This window comes from Pyrgilauda ruficollis, unplaced genomic scaffold (assembly GCF_017590135.1).
Source record: "Pyrgilauda ruficollis isolate IOZ18807 unplaced genomic scaffold, ASM1759013v1 scaffold265, whole genome shotgun sequence".
Lineage (NCBI taxonomy): Eukaryota > Metazoa > Chordata > Aves > Passeriformes > Passeridae > Pyrgilauda > Pyrgilauda ruficollis.
In genome coordinates, this window is record NW_024523989.1 from 462,899 (window position 1) to 484,053 (window position 21,155).

At 39.3% G+C, this 21,155-nt stretch overlaps 1 protein-coding gene across 1 annotated transcript in view; it reads left to right on the forward strand.

Moving 5' to 3' along the window:
• LOC121355707 (type II inositol 3,4-bisphosphate 4-phosphatase-like) overlaps positions 1 to 15,671 on the forward strand; it is a 102,059-nt gene extending 86,388 nt beyond the window's left edge. Inside the window, exons 6-8 of the mRNA XM_041471362.1 lie at positions 10,377 to 10,427; positions 13,735 to 13,814; positions 15,573 to 15,671. Of these exons, the coding sequence (XP_041327296.1) occupies positions 10,377 to 10,427; positions 13,735 to 13,814; positions 15,573 to 15,603 (162 nt within the window). The 3' untranslated portion in view covers positions 15,604 to 15,671. The remainder of the gene's footprint in view (positions 1 to 10,376; positions 10,428 to 13,734; positions 13,815 to 15,572) is intronic.
• Positions 15,672 to 21,155: the final 5,484 nt, after the last annotated feature.

Consider the following 21,155-nt stretch of genomic DNA (forward strand, 5'->3'; position numbering starts at 1 on the left):
AGTGGATCTAATGCAGCAGAGAGAGGGAAACAGAACTGATTCACAGATGAATCCAGGGAACTCAGTTCCATACATACAGGTTAGGTCTCTTCTGGAAAGCTGGCAGTAATTAGATCATTTGTGTTTGAGAAAGATGAATGGGACTTTAGCAGATGATGTGATCTGGGGAATGGAGAACTTATTGTATGACAGTGTATTGGAAAAGCCTGGCTTATTATCCTAACAAAATGAAGTATAAGAGGGCATATGATTCCTTTCTTATTAATACATCAGGAGACCAGTATGAGGAACAGAAAATAATTGCTTATCTAAAAGACCATGTTAGCAGAAGAGCAAAGGAGTATAAACTCAGCATGAATAATGATAGGCTGTAGATTAGAAAATGACTCTGAACTATTATTGCAATCATTTTTTGGAATGACCTTCCAGTCAGAAGGGAGGGAGAGGAAATTAAAGTAATTTCAAGGTGTAGTTAAAAAATGGGTGGGGAGGTTTATTATAGGGTGTTTGTGACAGTAAAATACTAAAACAAATTATCTGAAAATTACCATTGGATGATGAGTCTGATCTTGTGTTGCTAATAAGTTGTGTTTTTTTTTTTTGTTTTTTTTTTTTTTTACTGAAAATACCAGGCTCTTGGTTGCTTTTCATACTCCTATGATGGATTTTGAGGGGAGTGGGTTTAGTCAGAAAATGTATGCTCCAGTCATATTCTTTCATATGCAGCTTTCCCTGCTTCTCTCAATGTCTCACAGATGTCCAGGTTACTGATGTATGGCTCTGCTTGTAGACCTAGCACAGACTGTAGGGAATCAAAGGAATCCCTTTAAGCATTCACATAATTTCTTCCTGGTGATGCTAGTAGCTACAGGGAAAATCCACTGCTGGAATTCCCTGTGGGAGACACCCATTGGGAAATAAAAAGGTCAAGAGTGGCTGGCTGAGCTTCATTGTTCTAAAATGTTCACTTTAGAATCTAAAAATTTATGTTAAAAAGTTGCCATAAAACATGGAGTGTTTTTGGGGGGTGATCTTAAAACCATTGTTTGCTTCTATGAGAGCTGATATTTGGGTAGTTCAGTACCTCACATAAAAATAACTCTTTCAAAATATTGAACTTCAGGCCCCCAGCTGGCAGTGCACTCAGGTGTTGGCACAGGGATAATACCAGCTTCTCAAGGGACCTTTGGAGGTTCATGACTGGGGAAGTGACTGCTCCAACAAGTTAAATTCTGAGTTCTTCATTTCAGCTTCTGCCATGAGTCAGAAGACAGGGATATTTTGTGTAGAGTCTTGAAAAGTCTGGACTTGTTTAAGGCAGCAAGACTTTTTTGCAGTGTTTAATACGCGAAAAACCTTTTGTCACTTAAGTAGATGTTGCAGTCTGTTAAGGAACTGGGAGTGTTGGAAATACCTCTGCAAGACGCTAATATAAATCTTGTTCCTTGTAACTGGTTCATCAGTGGAAATGGCATAAAGTTTAATTTATAATAAAACTTCTTAATTCAACTTTTATGGTAATAGATGCAAATTATGACATGTAGATTTTAGCATACTCAACAAAGACTGTTTATTCAGTAAATAAAATAACTGGATTTCAATTTATTCTGTCAGATATTCACAAAGTTCAAATGCTGCTGAAATTTTGAGGCAGAAGATCATGTTCTGGAAATTTTATTATGCCACTGAGCTCATCTGATCAATTCAGTAATACTTGCTTTAATTCATGTTTTCTGCCGTACACTGAACTGAGACTGAGTTGACCTGAGTGTTCATCAGACAACTGTATGAGCTTTTTACTAGCCTTGGCTTGCATCCTCTCAAGTTTCCCCTGAAATAAGTGGTTAGAGTATAAGTTCTTTCCTTTAGCACTGTTTTTTAGACAGGCCTTTCTTTTTAGCACTGTTTTTTAGACAGGTTCTCTGATATTCATATGGGAATGAGATTTCTTTTTTATTTCTCTTCCTACCCAGCTGCCTGAGGCCCTGTGAGCAGTGCTGAAATCTTGCATTCTAGGAAAGCATTTTCCCCTGAAATTCCAACTTGAACACTCAGAGTCTGCTGCTTCAGGCAAGCAAGGTGCTCAGACAGACAGACTGAGAGATTGCTGGATAGTCATGTTTTGCTGAAGCAGTGTGCACAGCTGGGTGTGTGGGGAGTAGGGTGGAAAAGCGTGATAAAACCCCCTCTCCTATTTTCCTCATTATTCTAGAGTGAATATTCTTTGGGATTTAATTTGTCAGAACATCTGGATTTCTTTGGCTGTCATTAACTGCTGCCTTTTTTGGATTGCGGAGTCTGTCTCAGGGATTTTTGGATAGTGGCATTGCAGTAACTAGCCTGAGGTATTCGGACTTGAGCAAGTAACAAGTCCCCATTGGCTGGTCCATGTAAACGAAGAGCCAAAAGAATTTAGGAATGCTCCATCTGTAGCTTGCTGACAGAAGCCAGAATTTGCCTTTTATGAATTTTATTTCACAGTGGAAGAAAGCCAGGAAGGGGAGGTATCAAAAGCACTTTGAAGTGTATTTTTACTCTTCAAATTTTGCAGATTTAAAAAAACCTGCATTAAAAAATAAAATATGAAGCTTCAAAATAAAATCAGTATAAAACAGACTTTAAAGGGATCATTCCTGGAAATTATTATGGGGAGGGGGCAAGGCTAACGGGCTAATTGTAACAGCTACAGACTTAAATGTGATTTTATATTATATTTTATTAAAATTATAACTGACCAAATGCCTAGAATATTCAGTACCTATTAGGACTTTAGAAGGCTACTTTGCATCATTGGGTTTAGTTCAAAAAAGCCTGAAAGATGGCAGAAAAAACCTGTAGCTCATTAGCTTGCTACCAGTGGTCATTGATTGCAAAAATTTGACTGCTTAAAAAAAACCCAGTAGGTTGACTGATAAGCAGCAACGTGCTGCTGTCTGTGTCAGTCAGCACTCATCGCTGTGAGGGACTGGGGTGGGTGAGTGTGTCCCTTCCCTGTCACGGTTATACATTTTGCAGCTGTATTTGAGCCCCTGCAATGCCTGAGCCATCACCTGTGGGTGTTTCTTCGTGGGTGCAAAGTGTGCACTGGAGGCACAGTGCAAAGTTTGTGTTTTACTGGGAGCTGTTCAGGAGGGGAATGATGATGAGCTCATCATGCAACACAAGATGGTTTAACTGGGTGCAGCAGTGCACAGCTTTTTCCCCTCCCCAAAAAGCAATGTTCTACAGCAACTGCTACTGGCAGAGTATCTGTACCCCAAATTTCAATAAAGAGCAAATTAATTGTGAGCAACAGAACATCTATTTTTCATGATGCTAAGACTCAAGTGTTAATTATCTCTAATTTATGGAGGCCATTTCTCTTTGTCACTTTTAATCTGTTGCATAACCTTACACGACAGAGCTTTCTCTGTAGAAAAAAAAAGCTGTTTCAAATTGATTAAAAAATTGAATTCAGTGCTCATGCTGTGTGCTATGTCAAGAAGGTAAATAAACCCTTTCTTCCTTCCATTTTTTTGTTGCATACACTAAAAACGTATTAAAGATTATTTAGATTTATGTGGCTAGACTTGACAGCTTTTTCTTACTTCCTATAGGTACAAGAGATATATGAATCTTAGGACTTTGCCTTCATCAGCTATTTATTTACTATGTGAAAGTAAATAACTGTGGAATAGAATAGACCTAAATATGGGGAGGTGGTTACAAGTGTGTTCCAAAGAGGTGTTTTTCAGCTCTATGATTTTCAGGATTTTTTGCAATGTACTGAGGAACAAGCTGGGTGTATGATCTTAATGCTTCGTGAGGGAAAGGCCAATAACAGAAGCTGCCTTTTTTCCTCTTTGTACATCTTAGTTGTGTTTGGTTATCTGCAGACCAAGTTCCAGCAGCTGATGCTCCGATCCAAGTGAGCTGGGCCCTGTTGTCCCCACTATGTAAAATGTGCTTGGAATCTGAGCTACACTGGGCGCTTGTATGGATAGGGCTGGTGTCATTTTGCATTGAGGCACAATGCAAAGTGGTGCAGCTCTACCATGGCTGGCAATTATGCTGAATTAATAAGCTTTGCTGGATCAGATCTGACTCTGTGCTGCATGCCCCAAAGCACTCACAATGTATAGATCTTTTCTGTCACTTTAAGTTCAAGCTTCCATGTGGATGCTGCAGAGTTGGTATGTTTTTTGTGGTGTGCTCAGTATGGAGAGAGTTCCTAAGTAATCTGTTCTCTTTGAACTGTGAGGTTTTCATTCTGATCAAATGCCCAAGCTGTAAAAATAGACAAACAAAACTGTATTTCTAATCAAACACTCAAGATTTTGTGGTTTTCTGCTCATTATTCATACACCAAGTTACATACCTACATAAGCTGTTAAATTTTGTTAACTTCAGTCTTTGCTTGGGGGATCTTGCGATTCTTCTCTTGTGCCATGTGTTCTCTAGAAAGCACACAAAGATGCAGCCTACACAGAGAAAGATACTGAGCTGTCTGAAAGAAAAGTAATTTATGAAGATTCTTAGAGACTGAGAAGTATGTATTTTATATTATCCTCAATTACATCTTGAGGATGTGCCTGGAGGTAGCACACAGTGCCAGTGCTGCACAAATTAATGGTCTTGATTGCACACTCTGCAAAAGAGTCACATTCAAACACTGCCTATGGATAGGATGCTGATAGTCCTGTCCTTATGTTTGACCTTTTCGGATAAGTAAACAGATGAAACTGTCAGTTGCTATACAGCAAGTAATAGGGGTATACATATTTTCCCTACTACATGTAGAAGGGAATATATATATATATATACACACACATATATATACATATATATATATAAATATTCTGTAAGTTTAAATTTAATTAATATATAATACAAATAATATTATAAAACATTGCTGTAATTTGATATAGCTTATATTCCCTTTATTAGTTGTCATCTTTAATTCATTTTTAACATTTATTAGTTTCTCTGCCTATCGGCTTTTCTACTGGAGCTCTAAATCCTGCAATACCATGTCCATGTCCATTGGGAAAACATTTCTCTTTTGTTTTATATGGACTGTTGGAAATAATTGTGCGCTGAAGGTTGGGAAATTACTGCATTGGTATTGTCCTCCATTCAGTAAGCCCTTATCCAACAAAGTATTGATGGAAGTATTTTACTTTGCTGACTACAACATGTTGATTGAAATGATGCCTCAGATTTTAGCTTTTATATTTTTCAGATTCTGTACTTCTTATTAGGGGATAGTAAGCTCTCTTCACAGAGTAGGTAGACAAAACAGTTCCTTCTCTATCTGGGAACCAAGGACAACCAATTCAAATTTCAGGCCCAAGAGCATAAACAATGGCAGAATGAAGAGAGGAAAACAAGAAAGATGCGACTTCATAACCTAAAGCTATAGTTGGACAATCAACTCCAATATGCTAATGGACCAGAACTTACAAAAGTGAGAGACCTTGTGACCAGTTGTCCATTTTGTGACCATTTTATGTTCATCTTGGGTGTAGCCCAGGCTGAGATCTTGTACTGCCCAAGGTGTATCCATTGAGGCCTTTTAATAAATACCTACTTTATTCTTTAACTCCATCTAGCCTCTGTTCTAGGTCAGACTTCACAATGCTTCAGTTCTGGTGACAGCAAAGGGACAGAAGGCATCTGGAAAACCCCCTGGACCAGAGCTAGAGAAACACCCAGCTCCTGCCCCAGCACTCTTGCATCAGAACTATTTAGCAAATTGTTAATTTCTATGATGAAAATAAATAGCTGGTAAATGTAAAATATCTTCATTCAAAAAATAATTTGCTGCATGTACTGGAGTGGCTTCTGCCCTATAAAAGCTGATTCATGTTGTTGCAGAATCCCATAACAATTTCGGCATTTTCAGCTCACCCAGCACAAATACATGAAGCTGCAATTTCTTTGACTGAAAAATTCCAAGAAATAGTAACTCCTGGACTCTAATGGGTGGTGGTTCCAGCTAGCAGGCAGGGAGTGGTGGTGAGGATGGGGCTGACCGCCTATAGCAGCTGTCTGTGAAGTATATGGTTGTGTTAGGAGAGTTTAGTGTTCTTTTCCCTGTGGGAGCAGAAAGGTGCAGATGGTCACCCTCCCAGAGCACCTCCAGGTTACTGCATGTGCACGTTGTGTTCCCATACAACTTCAGTTTTACTGAAGTCAGGAATGCTTTCCTGGAAGGTGCTTTATTGAAGGAGTGCAAGTAAATTTTTCAGTGACTGCTTTCAGTAGTCTCTTTTATCTTGCCTTGCCTAGCCTTGCCTGATGTTGTAGTTAGTTTTTGTGAGATGCCAGGAGTGTATACCAATGATGACAAAAGAGTGCATTTGACCAGCCAACAGCAGTGAGTACTGGGAAGTCACTGGAAGCCTCTGTTGATTTGATGGAATAAATCCACTGTAACCAAGGGAAGGATTTAGCATTATTTGTTTGTGAAACTTGAGTGCATTCTGAACATGGCCTTTGATTGTCAACTGAAATGCAAAGGCTTTAATTAAGGCAGGCACAAAAGATGATTGGGTAATGATGGTGAATGACTCTTCTGTACTTTGACAGTGTGTGAGAATGTTGCTCAGAGTGCTGCAAATGACTGAAAGAAATGTTCCTTTTAATCACACAAAACTGTCTTCTACTAAAGGACAGTTCATTAAAACTGAATTTAGCATCTATGTTTAGAGAAATTTAACAGATGTGTCTGTGACAAATGCATTACTCATTGCATATTGTTTTGTATGAGACTTAAAGAAAAGTAAGCATATTGTGAGTGCCCACTGTTGTCCACTGGTGTTCCTCCTGGTTCAACAAGCTGTGGTGTGTAGCAGCAAGGCGAGGTGGTCAGTGCCGCTACCTTCCCCACAAGCGTCCTCAGAGGGAGAACATTTGGGCAGGCACATGACATTCGTACACATAGCACACCACAGCTAGCAGGCAGGCGAGACATAGGAGGATCTTCAGTATGGGGTTCCAGTGAGGCTTTATTAGAGTCTGGCACTGAAGGGGTCCAGGGACAGAAGACAATGGACAGAGGAAGGTCCAGGTAAAAATATGCAAAGGAGAGGGTGGAGCAAAGCATCAGGGCCAATCAACTGAGGACATAGGTGCGGTACGAAGGGCAGGAGCCAATAGGCAGTGTCAGGGTGGACAGGCAGGGCTACATTAACCAATAGGGAAACAGGGAGTAGGGATTATTCTAGAACAAAATCATATAGGGTTAAAAGGGGTAGGGATGGCCAATGGGGAATACAGAACTGGGGTGAATTGGCGTAGTGCTGCAGAGCACCATGGGGCAAGCCTTCTGTCTCCCCCCAAACTATGGGAGATGCCCACAGCCTATGGTGCATGCCTCCAAGGCATTGCCACTGCCCTTTTCCCAGTAGGTTCACGGGCCTCCACAGTGGTGTAAAAAGGTAACTGTATTATTCTACAAACAAAATTACAGGAATGGATAAATGTCACAAACTTTTTTGCATTTAGCCTAGGTCACAAGCTGTCTTTCTTGCATGCCTTTGTGATCTCTTCTTGTCTGGGGAAGTAAAGCAGTAGTGTGTGCTATTCCAGGGAAGGATGGTCTTATCCTAGTTGTAAATGAACTCCCCACTCAGAGGTTTGCATTTTGCACAGGAAAACCTAGAGCAAATAACGAGAAAACTGAAATTCTAACAGAGTAGAGGATGTTAGGGATTAAAATCTGACTTTCTGTTTGCATTTATATTTTGTAGTTGTTCTAGATGGGGCCGGTGAGGAAAAGTTGACTTATGACAAGGTTTTATAAAGTGTGGCAGTTTGTTTAATCAGGAAATGCACTGGGAGGATATTTGACCTTTCAAATCCTCTGTATTGATCTCCATTTTTTCTCTTCCATTTTATGGATTGGGACTAGAACTGACTTGTTTCTTATGCTTTATAATTTTTTATGAGCTGAGTTTATGTTTATAATGAGGCCTGTGTGAACATCCCATAATGATACCCCAATAATTTCAGCATTCAGAGAGTTTTTCAGGAGCTCAACCAACAGACAACCTGAAAGGATTCAGACTGTACCACCCATGTATGTACTTACCTACACATATTTGGCTTCTCTTTTAATAAATATCAAATAGTAAAATTACATATATATTTGCGCACACTTGGATCAAGATATTAGATTTAATTTCAAACAAAATATATTTTGGGGAGAAGAGAGGTACAGTCTAATGTCAGTCCCACCAAAGTTACTGGTTATAAAGGGGTTAAAACCAAATGAAAACAAACAAACATAGCTGAACCAAAAAGTATTGCAAAATGCAACAGAAATTGTTTCTGTATTTTAAATCCATTTGAAATTCAGGAATATGCTTTTATTAAATGGAAGACTCTAGGTTAGTCAGGTCTTGACATCCCTTTCCACGTTTGTGTTGGGTCAGAAAAGCTGAAATATGTTCTCCTGAATTGATATTTTATCCAGCAAAAGAAGGAATTCTATGATTCTAAATGAATTTTGAATTCCCTTGATTTCAGTATGTGTAAGAGACATTTAACTTTCTCTAGCTGTGGAGTACAACTTAGTATCATATAAAAACACATACACTTTTAAAAATATTTGCTGAACTGCTGTTGGGTTAGAAATACATAAGTAAATTATGAAGAATAATGTTAATTCTTACATTATTAGTTTATTTTTCTTGAATAAATAGCCATAATAATAATTAGAAAATATAAATACCTCACTTCTTGTTGGGCCAGATGTCACTTCTTTGAGGCTGGCACATAGAACAGCTTTTTAGCATCTTAAAATGACACAGCATTTTTGGCCTGATGCTGATACTCCATCTTTCTTTTAAGAAACAGATTGCTCTAAGTTATTTCCTCAGCTTCAAAAGGGAAAGATGGGTATCACCAACAAAAAAATGTCAGTAATTTCATTTTCATTCATGGCTTGAAGCATTTAAAGATTAATTTTAGATATAAATATTGTTATTGAACATTTTATACTAGTTTTCTGTAGATGGCCAAATGCTTTGGAGTTGCTAATGTATATAGTGTGGAAAACCTAAATGTAAAATTGCATCCATATGAGGACTCCCACAGATTTCTAAAGTATGCTGTCCCTTACTAAATTAATTATAGCATTTTTTATTATCTTCAGGCTTTTGTGGAAAAAAACAATGTTCTCACTGTAGGAAATCAAGGGATAAAAGCTGACTGAGAAAAGCTGTGGTTCTGCTTTGTCAAGTCTTTGTGGTAGCCTTTATATTGGTGCTTTATAACAACATGTATTTAGAATAACAAACAGACAATTAAATTATCTTTGCATTAAAGGAGTGTTTCTTTTTGTGTACTAAGTTGCAGCTAGAATAGAAGAATTGAGGGTCATATTTGAGGGCATGGAAAAAATATTAGTCTTTTGCAAAATGAGTTTGAGTTTTACTTGGAAATCAGGCAAAAGGTTTGTTCTTGGAGAATGAATATCTGTTATTTAGGCTAGGTAATCAAACAGATGTGCATGCTCAGTGTATTCTCCCTTGTGTGTTGCTTTTAACAGCAAGTTATTCCAAAGGGCTGGTTTTGGCCCAGGCAGGCCATCAGGGATGTCACAGAGATTTTCTTATACATTTTCTATCTAATTTTTGCTGTTTAATCAATTGTCTATTCTCAACCACCACTCAACAGTAAAATTATAAAGACACTGAAGACACACCCACACACCTGTACTATATTTTGGGAAATACCGAAAAGGAAGTCAGATTATCCCATACTGGCTCTTGTGAAGTGAAAGCAGTTGAGTACAGTGGTAGCTCCACCTTGCAGAAAATACAGGGACAACAGGAGGTCCTGTGTAGGGGAGTATACAGAGGCTTTCCTTCTCTGAATGCCTACAAACATTTCTCACCTCAGAGATGCTTAGTAAGTGTCTGAAGGAGGTAGGGTCATACACTGAGACTGGGGATAAGGATTTCTACTGCAGATCAGTTGGCAAAGACAAGTACTTACTTGGAGAAAATCCTTTTCAAGGTACTATGCTCTTTCACTTGAAGCTGAAAATTCTGTTTCCAGATAACACCTCTAGATGAAGTATTCTGTCACTCAAGTTACAGCAAAAAAAGTCTTTTAGGAAAAGAACAGCTAAACACATGTTTTCTCCCTTTAGAGACTCAGGAAAGTTCAGAATGATAAAAAGGGCAGTGGTAAGAGACTTTCTTTGCAGCAACCAGCAAATATAGTTGTTATAAATTATATATACATATGTAGCTCCATTTAAATATATCTCCAAAATGTCAAAAATATGAGGAAAGAAAGGCATGAGTACTAATTTCATTCGAATTGAAAAGCAACAACAAAAAATATAATCATTTCTTGCCTTTTTTTCCCCTCCCTTCTTTCAGGTCCGCACCAGTGTCCTATCTGATTACAAGGAACCAAGAGCAGATGTTGGGGTAAGCAATTATTTTCTGTAATTGATTTTTTTTTTTTAATCTCATTGGCAGGCAAAAACACTCAGTGCTCAACAAGAGCTGGCAAGCTTTTTTAATAGCAAAAATTTTTGGTTAAATGAATAAAATAATCAAGTCAGGAGTGGTAGTCTCATGGTAGTCTCATTGATGTAATCCCATTCAAATCTCTGAAAATCTTCTTCAACTGAAGCTATCCTGAGACAAGCACAATCATGTAAACTCCTTGCTAATGTTATACAAGCAATCTGGATGAGATTGAGAGTCTGGAATGGCATTGCCTCAAGAAGACTAGGCTGTTGCTTTCTGGTCATCGTGTGCAGGGTATCAAACATTCTGCAGCAGGAGTTGCCTTTGGTTTCTGTTGTCAGAAGTGAAGCTGGCAACATATAGAGGACTCATTTTTACGTGTAGATCTACAGAATGTTTGACAAAGGTATTGGGAAGTAATTTTCTGGGAGGGCAAAAACCTCCAAGATAATAAAACTTCCCACCTGGTCCTGCTAGAGCTGGATGTAAGAACAAAGACCACCTGGTGCAGGTGTCAGATCTGTCTGCAAACATGTAAAATACCTGGAGGTTTAAATTTTTAGCCTAAGGCCTTGACTTTTCTGCCTTACTGGGGCTTCCTTGGCATAGTTTTCAATACTTCAGCTAGTGTTTGAAAAATCTGTAGCTTGGCAGCAAGTTCAATCTTAGTGAAATAATCAATGTGTTTTAGCATTCCATATAGCTATTATAGAGACTTTTCTCTTTGGCTAGCTGAGATTATTCATCGAACTACTCAAGGCATATATCTTAAGATTTATTGTTGTGTCTAGAACCCTAGCAAAATTGCAAAGGAATGTTACTCTGTAATTATCATTACAGCAGTAATTTTGTTTGAAGTCTACTTTTCAAGCCTTTCCAAATTATGTGGGCAATGTTAAATTGGTTTGTAGACTGCCAGTTTAGGCCCCGGGGTGGACTATTGGTATCTAAATCAGTATGGAAAAAGTATTCACCAGTTTGATATTAGATGCCTTGAACATTAGCATAACTCTCTTAATTTGGGTCATGGGATAATTTAAAATTTTATTTGATTTTGCACATAGCTCTGTGTTGTCAAGCAAAGAATTTCTTATTTTCTAAATAAGCATAAAAATATGAAACAGAGAACTGTTCTACTGAAAAGTAGAACATTTTAAGCCAATAAAATCATTCACCTTTAATTTCATGATGCTGGTGAAGTAGATCTGATGCTCAGACACATTTAGTGGGTACAATCCACTCCCTTTGACTTTATGAGAGAGCAGTCTCTTGGCCCTGATCACTTGAGGATTCTGACTTAGGATTCTTAAATATATTTATGGCTCTGTTTTGCAGCAGAAAGAAGCCCCAAGTGACCAAATCTTATATCAGTTTCATTCCAAATATCCCCCTTCCCCTTTCCAAATGGTCAGCTTTTGAATACAAGCACTCAAATGTCATGAAATGCCAGAATAAAGGCTGCCATAGAGGCACAGTGCTGTGGAATGTTTTCTTACAGTATGAAGAAGGATATGCCCTTGGAAAAAGATAAATAATCTGGGCTAAATGTGTGACCAGAGTGTTTCAGTGCAGAAACACTCTCATGTTGACTCATCTAAAGGAAGACAGAACCATCTGCGTGTTCACTCCAGCAAGGCTGTGCATCACCATATGTTGCACCTGGATGTCTTTTTTGTCAAAGTACTTTTCATTTTGGCACTGAAAAGTAACTGTGATCTTTGCTTGTGTGGCTCTATTAATTTTCTTCCTTTCTTCCTGTTCATCGCTTTCCAGATCCACTGTTTTTCCAGCCTTCCCTAGATTCTCAACTTGTGTGCTTTTTCCTTTGCTGCTTACATGCTGCTTAGGAAATCCAAACCTGTGCCATTGATGGGAACAACCATACCTCATGACTCAGTTTACCAAACTGCAGACCAGCAGTTTGCAGTTTACTAACTGCAGTGTTGGTGCTTGCCTAATTTCAGAATTTGTTTTGAACTGTACATTGTATATGGAAGAAAACTTATTTTAGTGTGGAGCTTTATTGTTTGCATTCAAACAATCAACATCCTTCCAGCTTTCCTGAAAGAAAACAGGCTGAAGGTTTTTTTTTTCACCAGAGCAAGTTACTCTTCTCAGCAGTGAGAAATTCTTTTCTGTTTTCCCTGAAGGGAACATTGCTCTCTGTAGGCAGCCTCTGTTGACTCATAGCAACTTGATTCTTCTTTAATTTGTATATCCAAGAATGTATATAATTTAGCCTGGAATTCTAATTTGCCATTCCAACAGTAAACTTAGTGTTATGTAACAAAACCCAATCTTTGTGTCCTTTTTATTGTTTTATTGCCAAAAATTAAACATAATGTCATTATTTTCTTACAGTTTCTTTAGAGCAAGTGATATTGTGTTGTATATTTGATGGGTAAGTTGATAGAAGATGGCTGTAGGTGGTTAGTTTCTTGCCCATTTTTCCCAAGGCAAGAATACTACTGCTGGCCAAGTTGACAGAATGAGATTTCAGCAATGTGGAGCATGATATGAGCAGAGGTTAAAAAAAAGCCAAAGTGCAAAAGAAGATTTAACCCTTTTTCCTCTTTGAACTTTCTTTTATGTGTGAAGAGTGATTTTTATAGAAGAAAAAGATTTAGTGGTGTAGCTAAATTTAACTTTAGGCATTCTCATTGCATTATCACATTTCTCTGCAGTTTTAATGCAGTGAATAGGTTCACCTTACAATGGAAATAGAGGAAAACTGTACTAAAAACATTGCCAAGAACTAGATAAATATAACATTTCTATTAATAAACTTGTGCTGAACTCAAGTTAAGAATATCTTCCTAGCATATACATTCATATTTGGAATACTCGGATGGTAATGCCAATGGATTGAGAAAAAACCATAACAATAACAACTTTGGTAAAACACTGAAAACTTAACACTTCTTGTAATCCAGAAATTGGAAAAATAGGAAGAAATAGATGCAAAATGCAAATACTTGTACTGAATGAAAATTTTCCGGTGGCTGTACATCTTACAACCTGTTATTTTGTCAGGTTGTTAGACTGTTCTTAATGGAAAAGAGAAAGGTTCCTGCCCATAAAACCAAAGTTTTTAACAGTTTAGTGATAATAACGCTGCACAAAAAAAAAAATCTGGATAAAGTATCAAACTGTTATGTTGAAATGCAATCTTTTTCTGGGTACTGAAGAAAGATTTTCAAGTGTGAGACCAAAAGAAGTAAAAAAATGAATGAATATGTTTTCTTTCTGCTTTGATTTGTAGCAAAGCTTCCTGGGCTGTGCAACTTTCAGAGTAGGAGATCTGGTAAAGTCAAAGGAGCATCAGTTGACCCTTACCCTCAGGTATGTGTTTCCCTCTTGTTGTAAGTCATGGTTTTTCTAATTACTGACCCTTGGCATTTCTCATCCAAAGAACGGCAACAAAGATAGGGAAGGGTCTGCAGCTCTAGTCAGGTGAGGAATGGCTGAGGGAGCTGGCACTGTTTATCCTGGAGAAAAGGAGGCTCAGTGGAGACCCTATCACCCTCTACAATTAACTGAAAGGAAGTGTTGTGAGGTGGGGGTTGGTCTCTTCTCCCGAGAGGTAGCAAGTAAGAGGACAAGAGAAACTGGCCCCAAGTTGCACCAGGTGAGGTTTAGATTGGATATGAGGAAAAAAATTCTTCACATGAAGGGTTATCAAGCACTGGAACAGGCTGCCCAGGGAAGTAGGGGGGTCACCATCCCTAGAGCTATTTATAAGACATGTGGATGTGGCCCTTAGGAACATGGTTTAATGTTGGGCTTGGCAGTGCTGGATTTATGGTTGGACTCAATGCTCTCAAAGTTCTTTTCCAGCCTATACAATTCTATGATTGCCGCTTGACTGTGTTTTAAAATCCATGTTCCATCAGGAACATATTAGTTGTCATATTAGATGACAACTTGAAATGCTTCTAATTCTGCCATGTACAAATTCAAAATTAAACACCAGAATGAAATATCAACCCTATAACCTGGAGCTTCCCAGGTGCCAGATTAGAAAAGGTAATTTTATACTATGATAACCTATGGAAGAATTGCAGGGAACTTGGCATAGGGAATATACATTCAAAGATTCCTTTAGAAAGGAGCATAAGATTCTCAGTTTTGTTTGGTATGTATGGTTTAAAGAATTAGCAGTGTACAGTTTTTTTGAGGCATGTTTAAAGAAGGTGGGCCTAAATTTCGAAGGTGTCTCCCATGTGAAAATGCTTGTGGTCTCCTAAACTCATTGTTATATGCAGCCATACTGAAATTTTAGGGGATGTGATGTACAACTCTAATCAGTGACAGGGTACGGAGCCGCAGAAGGGTCAGAGACAATGTTCAAAACTTAGGGCTGGGCTGAGCAGATACATCTGTGCACTGAAGGAAAAAAAAAATCATTTATCACCCCTGATACTGTTTTGCATGGCTTGAGATAAATGAAGATAATAATCAAAACCTTTGAAGGTTAAGGGCAACGTTTTAGACAGTGATTTTCAGAATAAATTCATTGGACTTTATATAGTGCAGGGATTTGTTGAGCTGATTTTTGCAACGACAGTGGAGGCTTATTTGGGATAACTGGCAAGGTACAGTTAAACTTCACAGAGCTACTGCTCAAACTCCATATGTCTGCAAAGGCAACATTCTGGGAGGAAAGAAGCTGTGACTGGGAGAACTGAGACACCAGCACGTGTTGTACCTGCGATCTTGTACATAGGTGCTGTGGGAAAGTTGTATTATGTTTGTTACCCTGAGCACAGGAAGACAGCCTTAATTTGGTTTAAGGAGCAAAGTATGACGCATTCAGAGATTTTTTAGGAATGGAAAACTCCTGAAATATTTTGGCTTCTGCTTTCCTATTTCAACAAGAGTAGTTGTATATGAGTAGTAGAGTGTAGTTTGCAGGGCAAAGTTAACAGAATACTTTGATTTTAATTTCTCCCAAACAGAAAATGCCACGCCTGACAAGAAGATAATTTTGTCTAACAAAAAAATCCGATTTGATAGCATGTGAACTGACTGTTCCCTATGGGAATCAATGGCTAGGTAAATGAATTCCAGCTTAGTGATTGTAAGAATCTATTCTTACAGGAATTCAAGTTGTCTTAGCTCTTTGGGATAAATTTTGCTCCCCTAAGTGACATATTGAAAATTTGATCTGAAAGACTGCCTCCAACAGGTGGCACAGTGATTGACAGAATGGAAAACTTCAGTTTCAGAGTAAGTATTTTGTATCTCAGCTGTCCACTTAATAATCAAAAAGTTAAGATGGAAAATTCATAAGAAATAGATGAAAAATTTGGTTTTAATTAATATTTTTAGTCTTCTTTTGTCCTTTTTGTTCAGCTAACACTAAAAGACAAATATACCAATTAAATTAATTTGCAGACACATTAAATGGTAGGGTTTAGTCAGTTGGATATTTTTTAAGAAAAACATCCTAACCTTTCAAGAGTGGGATTGTTTTCTAATTATGATTATTCAGCAGCAGAAAGTCAGTAGAAATTATCAACATTTCTTTGATGGCAATTTAACCAGAGCAGTCTACTAATTTAAACTTGCTTTCTTCTAATCACCCTGTGGTATTAGTACCTCTCAGGAGGATAGAGGATATATCAAGGGACTTGTCAGAGCATGAAATTCTATTTAATTCTTGTTGATATTCGTTGGATAGGAGTTTATCAGGGCATGCCTGTGATTGAGATACTCCTTTGTTAGATTTAAAGTAGAGATTTAAGGACCCGGAAATAGCCTGTGGTGTGCCCTGTAAAGATTGGTGTAGTTGTAGAATCTGGTTAATTTTTAACTGAGTTTTCTTTTTGTTTTCCTTTTCTAAAATTATTACATCTTTCCATTGTCTTTCTGAGGTAAAATGTAACAATAGAAAAGTGTTTTCAAAGGAACATTGTTGCATTTTTCTGTTATTTTGTGGAGAGCTGGCATGTGTCTACAAGTTCTTACTGTTGACACATGGTGCTTTACTTTTCTGTTTTCCTGCCATTCTACACTAATAGTGATTTGGGACACAAGTTACAAAACCTCTGCAAAAAAAGTTTTTGTTTTGGTTGTCCTTTCTTCTCCATGAAGGTGTCCTAAACTGGTGGCTGAGTGTTTCTGGTAGATCTGTGCGCATGTAGATAATCATCAAAACACAAAAAGGTTGATTTGTAGAATTATGTCAGAGTACACAACAGATGTTGGCAGAGGAATTTAGTGACTAGAGATTTGGGATTGCAGTTTCCAATATGGAATTCATAAAAAGAGAGATGCTTTCTATAGACTTGCATGTTTTATTTTGCAATGATAATGCAGTGTCACTTGCTTCCAGCTTTTTCATACAGTTGTGATGATGAATGGCATAAAATGGGCTGTTGAATGCAACAAAAGTATTTTTCAGTAGGAGAATATTTCTTAATATTGACTATATGATATAGTGTGTCAGATTTAAAAAAATAAAATCATGCATATTTTTTTCTTTCTAAATAAGAGCTAGGTATACTGGCTGCTAATTTAGTAATAAAAGCTGATTTTTTTTTTTTAGAAGATTTAATTTTTAAGTTCAGTTTAGAGGATCTTTTACCATGCCTTTCTGTTAAGAACAGCATAGTATTTTGGGGTTTTGTTTTGTTTTTATTTTTTCTTAGTTGAGCTCTATGGCTTTTTGCAAAGAGCTAGCAATCAGTACTTCCATTAGCCCCTTTCTCTGTGGTGGTAGTTTGCCTGTTTCCAGGAAGGGCCTCTTTGGTTGGGCAATTTTGATATGATTTTCACTTAGTTACCTGTAAGAAGCAGCAAAGGAAAAAGACTATAGTGCTGTCTTGTGTTCTCTGCAAAAATAAGGTGCATGTTCTTTTAAGAGACTGACAAAAGTGTAAGTAGGGTACTTCAGTGTGAAATTGGGGTGGTGTCAGTACCACTCTGATCCTTTGGCCTCTGTTACAAGGAACTCCATAGGAGTGGAACTAAACAAAGAGGAACTAGGAGGGAGGGCATGAATTATACAGATATCTTGGTTTACAAGATAGGTGTCTGCTAGGGAAGGCAGAAAAGCCTTTTTGGAATGGAGAACGTAAACCCCTTCCCTCCTAATTATTAGAATTTTGAAATTAAAGAGTTCTCAGGCAAAGGTATGGAAATAGGAATAACAGTTCTCTATTAGTATGTATAATAAAGCAAACAAACAACAACAACTCCGGCATTAGTAACAAACAGAACCAGGAACGCAGTCCCAGCCTTTCTGCCGCGGCACGTTCCCCTTCGGTGCAGTTCCACTCACAGCCAGCAGGGGCGCTGGTGGCTCCCGGTGGGCGGGGCAGGTGCGGTGATCCCCACGTGGCTGCAGGGGGCGCTGTGGCGCGGGCTCGGGGAGCGTGTGGCAATGGCGGCTGGGCCCAGACGGGAAGGGATTGAGGAGAGGCTTTGCTCCACAAACCCTGGAGCAGGCGGTCTCGGTGCGCCTAGCAGGACTCTCAGAAGCAGCAGGCTGGAATGGCAGGGACGAGCAGAAATCCCGGGGCGGTGGATGAGAATGTATCAAAACTCTATGGCAATAACTGGAACCTGCAGGACGTCCTGGCAGGGCATGGGTATGCGGGGCCCAGTAACAGAAGAAACATTCCCTGCTGGGTTATGGTGGTGGCAGTGAACTCCTTTCCCCAAGCCACAGGTCTGATCATCCTGTGAAGCCCAGCAGCGAGAGAGCACGCACCCCTATGTCTTTTTACCTGCCCCCTGGAGCAGGCGGTCTCGGTGCGCCTAGCAGGACTCTCAGAAGCAGCAGGCTGGAACGGCAGGGATGAGCAGAAATCCCGGGGCGGTGGATGAGAATGTATCAAAAAAAAAAAAAAAAAAAAAAAAAAAAAAAAAAAAACAACAACCCCAAAAAACCCCCCCCCCAAAAAAACAACGAATATCAACGAATATCAACTTCTATATAGTCATCTACCTGGTTAGATGTGAAATTCTGCCTGTATATCTATCTGCCCTCAAATTTCACAGAGGAACAAATCCTTTCTCCTGACTGAAGAGAAGAGGGAGCTGGCTTACTCAGAAACTCAGCTAGAATTCCACATTTCTAGCTTGCTTTCCCATTTAGTCCCTTGTTTTAAATTAACAAAGGTAGGATCCAAAACCCCAGCAGTCCAGGTTGGCTCCCCTATATTAATACAATTTTTAAATATCCAGTTTTAAATTAGGAGACTGACATATGTGCCTAGGCATTCAGAACATCTTCCTTTCAAAATTAAATATAGCTGTCTTGTAAAAAATTGAACTTTGGAAACAAAATGGATAGAAAGAATACCCCAACCACGAGTATACATAACTTACAGCCAGAATTCAAAGCTCCTGCCTTTATACCCATATCAGGGTCTTTTTTTATTGTAATTATTTTCCAAATAATTTCCTGATAAGTGGTAAATAAGCACTTTCCCTTTTATCCTTCATGGGGTAGCTGACATAATGTTGAGAGCACACCTACCAGCTAGAAGCAACAGCAACACAGTTTTGGCCAGGTTCCTCCATCCCAGTTTCCCAGGAATAAGAGTAACGACTTCTTTCCTGTTTCACTATGCCGTGTTCTACTTAAGATCTGATTCAGCATCTCATGCCAAGAAACTATTTCTTGCTTAGATTGATCACAGAGAGTTTAGCCATGTTTTTGTCAGTGCTGTGCCTCCAGAAAGCTGGGATTTTGTACAGAAACTGCACAAACACTGGTAAAAACTCTGCAGCACAACTTGCATTTCTGTGCCACTTTTGGGTCCCCAGTAGGACCCGAGCACCTGGATGTTTGTTTGCCTGAGTACTTGAAAATGAAAGTGAGCATTTTTGAGTTTTCTTTGTACTCTGCTAGAGTCTCCTTTCCTCCATCCTGAGCAGCATGTCTCTTTCCAGAGCTCCTGCCAAGGGAGGGGTCCGTGCTGTCCCCGCCTGTCACCAAGTGCCGAAGCCATGCCAAGTTAAATGCTGTAAGTGCCACAGATCAGCATGCAGATTGATCCAGACAGGTAAGAGATTCCTCAAAGACAACACCAGCTTTGTATTTCTGGCACTTTTTCCTCCCCCTAGACTCTTCTCACTTGAAAAAGATCCAAAAAACTCTTATGGAAACCTACAAAAACCTTCAGCCATTTGTTATTTACTCACTGTCTTGGTTTACAAGACAGGTGTCTTCTAGGAAAGGCAGAAAAGCCTCCCTTGGAATGGAGAATGTAAATCCTCTCCCTCCAAATTATTAGAATTTTGAAATTAAGGGGCTTTCAGGCAAAGATATGGGAATAGGAATAACAGTTCTTTGCTAGAGTGTATAGCAAGGTAAACCAAAACAACAACAACTCCGGCATTAGTAACAAACAGAACCAGGAACGCAGTCCCAGCCTTTCTGCCGCGGCACGTTCCCCTTCGGTGCAGTTCCACTCACAGCCAGCAGGGGCGCTGGTGGCTCCCGGTGGGCGGGGCAGGTGCGGTGATCCCCACGTGGCTGCAGGGGGCGCTGTGGCGCGGGCTCGGGGAGCGTGTGGCAATGGCGGCTGGGCCCAGACGGGAAGGGATTGAGGAGAGGCTTTGCTCCACAAACCCTGGAGCAGGCGGTCTCGGTGCGCCTAGCAGGACTCTCAGAAGCAGCAGGCTGGAACGGCAGGGATGAGCAGAAATCCCGGGGCGGTGGATGAGAATGTATCAAAACTCTATGGCAGTAACTGGAACCTGCGGGATGTCCTGGCAGGGCATGGGTATGCGGGGCCCAGTAACAGAAGAAACATTCCCTGCTGGGTTATGGTGGTGGCAGTGAACTCCTTTCCCCAAGCCACAGGTCTGATCATCCTGTGAAGCCCAGCAGCGAGAGAGCACGCACCCCTATGTCTTTTTACCTGCCCCCATTCTTGCAGTATCTTTGCCCTCCCCTCCCACTCCCCCCCCCACCCCCGCAGAGAAACTCCCAAAAATTAAAGGAGTTCTCCACTCCCTGCCCATCTCAATGACACAGCTCTCAGTGTTTCTTAGCAACTCAATAGAAGAAATTCTACAGGTAATAAGGAAAGAACAAAGAAAACCCAACCCCCAACAACAGTTTATCTGGGAGGTTGTGTCTCTATATGTCTGTCAGTCATGTACTATACAGGCTTCTTTAATCATGTGTCAGTGCTTAAGCTCTTGGACAGTATTTATCTAGCTATCTGTCTAATTTTAGTTGTCGTGTTTTCATTAATCTTGGACAGGACTGAACTTTCTTTAAAGAAAGGAGATAAACCTAGCTATTTTTGACAAAAAATTTTGTCAAATTTCTTAATTTCCCTCCCTCCTAACAGCTTGTAGCTTAGTGGGTCAGAAAACATGTAACTGCACTTTGGTAATAGTAATATTCACAAAGTATAACTGACTGGAGAGAATTTGAAAGCCGCACAGTAATTTCTGCAGTCATTTATGTACTTAGCATAACTTCCCTAGCAAATGATGACTATAAAATGCTATATATTTAGCTGCTTTTCCCTATTGAAATTCAATAGATATGTCTACAACTAGTTGTACTTGGTCTCCCTCCTGAAATTGTTTCTTGGCTCCTTCATGTTGTGTCATCCACCTTAGGAAGCTGGTGAACAACAGCTTGACTATATAAGTCAGGCGAATCTCCAGTACAGTTGAGGTGAAATGTTGTGGGATCTCAACACATCACTG